Source organism: Tribolium madens, unplaced genomic scaffold (assembly GCF_015345945.1).
Source record: "Tribolium madens isolate multiple individuals breed KSU strain unplaced genomic scaffold, Tmad_KSU_1.1 Scaffold_20;HRSCAF=117;Tcas5.2_LG4, whole genome shotgun sequence".
NCBI lineage: Eukaryota > Metazoa > Arthropoda > Insecta > Coleoptera > Tenebrionidae > Tribolium > Tribolium madens.
In genome coordinates this window covers 241,111-245,259 of record NW_025400985.1, presented here as the reverse complement: position 1 = coordinate 245,259, position 4,149 = coordinate 241,111, and the positions used below count along the sequence as shown (strand labels likewise).

General features: G+C 34.0%; 1 protein-coding gene across 1 annotated transcript in view; it reads left to right on the top strand.

The window, feature by feature from the left end:
• Positions 1 to 4,149, top strand: part of LOC123005539 (protein stoned-B-like) — a 21,986-nt gene that overhangs the window by 9,105 nt on the left and 8,732 nt on the right. Inside the window, 2 exon segments of the mRNA XM_044399332.1 lie at positions 140 to 987; positions 989 to 2,217. Coding sequence (XP_044255267.1) covers positions 140 to 987; positions 989 to 2,217 — 2,077 coding nt within the window.

Below are 4,149 nucleotides of genomic sequence, written 5' to 3'. Positions count from 1 at the left end.
AAATTAGAAAAAAATTATTTGGTTCAAAGTGTGTGGACTTTTTGAAATTTTTTTTAGTAAAATTGTCACGACATGACTTTTTTTTGTCGCCTTGTGTAATTTAATCCTCAAAAAAAAAAAAAACCCTGAAAATTTCCAGAAACTGACTTAAATCTAATCACTCCAACACATCGCGATCTACTTGGAGGAAGCAACACCGACTTGTCCAACCTCAACGAGCAACCTCTCCGACCCTTGGAACAAGTCGACGGCGACTACATAGAGTATTGCGACCCATTTGATACCTCAATCGTCGAAAATGCACAACTTGTAGGCCAAACCGAGTTGAAATTCATCGAAAAGGAACTTCTCGGTGATATAAAAAGCCAAGAAGAGGAGGATTTTGATCCGAGAAGAAGTGAACGGACTTTATCACGACCTGATGTACTAAATATCGGCGCGAAAACAGTCTCTTTTGATCTACCATCGCCCCAAAACGACCTACTTGAAGTTAGAGAGAAAATCGCAAAGCCTTTAACACCATTCTACGTGCGCAAAAACTCAGTTCCTGAAGAGTTTTTCCCAGAGGATGACCCATTTGACACTTCCTTTGTGAGTGATAAACCGGGGAAAGCCGAATTGAAGATAATCGAGAGTGAATTGTTTCAAGATTTTGAGACAAAAATTGATTTATTGGCACTTGAGCATCAAGTTCCTGTCAAAGTTCTAACACCATTGGGGGAAAAACCGGAGATTTCATACAGTGATCCTTTTGATACGTCAATTGCTTGTAATATTGTTCCGGGGAAAACCGAATTAAAACTACTCGAGTCTGAGTTGATTGATCCGGGCAAAACTCCGGTTGATTTACTTGATAATTTTCCGGATCCTGCAAGTCACACTTGTCTAAAACCGGAAAGTTTCGATTGTGACCCTTTTGATACCAGTATTGCTAATAATATAGCACCCGGAAAAACAGAATTGAAACTACTAGAATCTGAATTGATTTAAAATGGATGTTAAAGGAGTGAATCCTTTTCTCCTTGAAGATGAATACACGTCACCACATTCAACTGTTTCAAATCCTTTCCTTATGGGAGGGGATGAGGATTATCCTCCCGGAAGTGATAATCCCTTTTTGGTTCAAGCTTCCGCCTCCTCCAACAACACCAATCCTTTTGCTTTCGATCCCATGGAACTGGAACCACAACCCCCACCTCAAAAACCCACCGATTTGGACTTGAAATTTACAGCAGCCCCTTCAAGACCACCCCCACCACGACCCCCGAAAGAAACCCAGGATTTGTTAATGTCAGTCATGGGGGCTATGGACGCGACAAGTTCCCATTTACTGGACCGGATTCCTCCAACCCGGACTCCAAGTCCGGTGAATATGCGCGATTTGCATTCACCTAGTCCCACTCCGGAACCCACTTTCGGGGATTTACTCGATGTTGGTACCACTATTGAACCATTGAACCAAGACAATGATATTAATCAAAATCCACCAAATGATAATAAGCCGGTACGACCTAAACCGCCACGCCCAAAACCGCCCCCAGTTTTGGCACCAAAACCACCACCGAAAGATGAAATGGAGGATATGTTTGGGGTTGAAAATGTGGTACCAAAAATTGCAACCAAAGCCGATATTTTAAACTTGTATAATGCACCAAAACAGGAGAAAACCACCGATTTGTTGTTTGATTTGGTTGAACCGGAGGAACCCAAACCAGAACCACTCCAAGACAATTTCATTTCACCGGAACCATCGTCGCAAAACGACCTACAAATGGACACGAGTGATAGTCAAAGTAAAGGTTCCGTGTCTAGTGTCACATTTAATCCATTCGCGGCGCAGGAACCAATCCTTGACAATAACGTTTTTCTGCAAAATGACGAGAACCAATCGCCTGCTGATAAACCTGCGACTCCTGCGACTGATATTTTCGCCAATCAAGAGACTCAGGAGACCCAGGAGAAAACCGACGACGAATTTGATGCTTTTGCCCAAAAATTTGAATCGGTAAAAGATGAAAATAAGAACGGATTGGATGCGTGGGGCAACGATTTTGGAACAAATCAAGACAATTCAACAGGATTTGGCATAGAGGAGTCGTTTGATGCGTTTTTAGCCCTTCAGGAACCACCGACGGTACCACAAAGTACCCCAAATCGGGTCAGCAAAGCCGCGTCGCAGGAGTCAGACGAGGACAAGGATTTCTCAGTTTTCATAAAGTAAGTTTTTATACAGGGTGATTCATATTAAAATGCGCCTAATGCAAATATATCTTATCCTTGAAAAAAAGTCATTTGATTGTCATTCTGTCAAAGATTAAATTTTTTGATGTTTTTGGGGATTCGTAGAACGTCATTTCATTGTCAAATTGTTATTCTGTCAAGGATGTCCAAAATCTATTTTTCTTATTAATTTAAAAATAATTAAAATTTTTGATGTGTTTTGAACATCTATGGAAAAAATGTCATTTCATCGTCAAGGATGTCCAAAATCTGGTTTTTAAATAAACAAAGAATAATTGAATTTTTAATATATTTTGGACATCCATAATAAACATTATTTAATCGTCATTCTGCCAAGGATGTTTAAAATCTGTTTTTTAATAAATTAAAAACAATTAAAATATTTGACGTGTCTTGGACATCTTTGGAAATCCGTCATTTAATTAACAATTTGTCATTCTATCAAGGATGTCCAAAACCTAATTTTTAAAGAAACTGAACGTAATTGAAATTTTTGCTGTTTGTGGACATTTTTTTTTAAAAACTTCATTTAATTGTCAAATTATTATTCTGAAAAGGTAGTCCAAAATCTGGTTTTTAAATAAATTGAAAATAATTAAAACTTGATATGTTTTTAACATTTTTAGAAAAAAACGTGATGTAATTGTCAAAATGTCATTCTCTCAAAAATATACAAAATGAGTTTTCTTAAATAAATGAAAAATAATTGAAATTTTTGACATAATTTGGCCATCCTTGGAAAAAAATCATTTAATTATCAAATTGCCTTCTGTCAAGGATGTCCAAAATCTGGTTTTTAAATAAATTGAGAATAATTGAAATTTTGATATATTTTGGCCATCCGTGAAAAAAGATCATTTAAACGTCATTCTGACAAGGATGTCCAAAATCTGTTTTTAAATAAATTGAAGATAATTAAAATGTTTGACGCGTTTTGGATATCCTTGGAAAACCGCCATTTAATTATCAAATTCTCATTGTCAAGGATGTCCAAAATTTCAAATAAATTGAAATTCGAAATTTTTGCGAATAGACCAAAATCATCGTCAAAGATATCCAAAATCTGTTTTTTAAATAAGTTAAAAAAAAAAAAAAATTTGACATGTCTAAAGAATGTCCAAAATATGTTTTTCTAATAAATTGACAATATAATTAAAATTTTTGATATGTTTTGGTCATCCTTGAAAAAAATGTCATTTAATCGTGGTTCTGTCCCTTATTTAGTTTTTAAATAAACTTATAAATCAATATTTTTTTTATGTTTTTAGATATTCTTGAAAAAAAAACTTCATTTAATTGTTAAATTGTCACTCTGTCAAGGAAGACTAAAATCGTTTTTTTAAATAAATAGAAAATACTTGAAATGATTTGGGCATCCTTAGAAAAAAAAAAGGTCATTTAATTTTCAAATTGACATTTTATCAAGGATGTCCAAAATTGTTTTTTTTTAATAAATTGAAAATAACTGAAATTTTTGGTTATGTTTTGAACATCCATGGAAAAAATATCATTTCATCGTCAAGGATGTCCAAAATCTGATTTTCACATAAACTAAAAATAATTGAATTTTTAATATATTTTGGACATGCATGAAAAAACATTATTTAATCGTCATTCTGTCAAGAAAGTTTGAAATCTGTTTTTTTTTGTAATAAATTAAAAATAACTAAAATGTTTGACGTCCTTGGTAAACGGTCATCATTGAATTATCAAATTGTCATTATGTCAAGGATGTCCAAAATTTGTTTTTTTAATAAATTAGAAAAAATTCAATTTCTGACATGTCTAGGACATTCTTGAAAAATCGTAATCCTTGAATTATCAAATTGTCATTATGTCAAGGATGTCCAAAATTTGTTTTTTTTAATAAATTAGAAAAAATTAAATTTTTGATATGTTTAGGACATT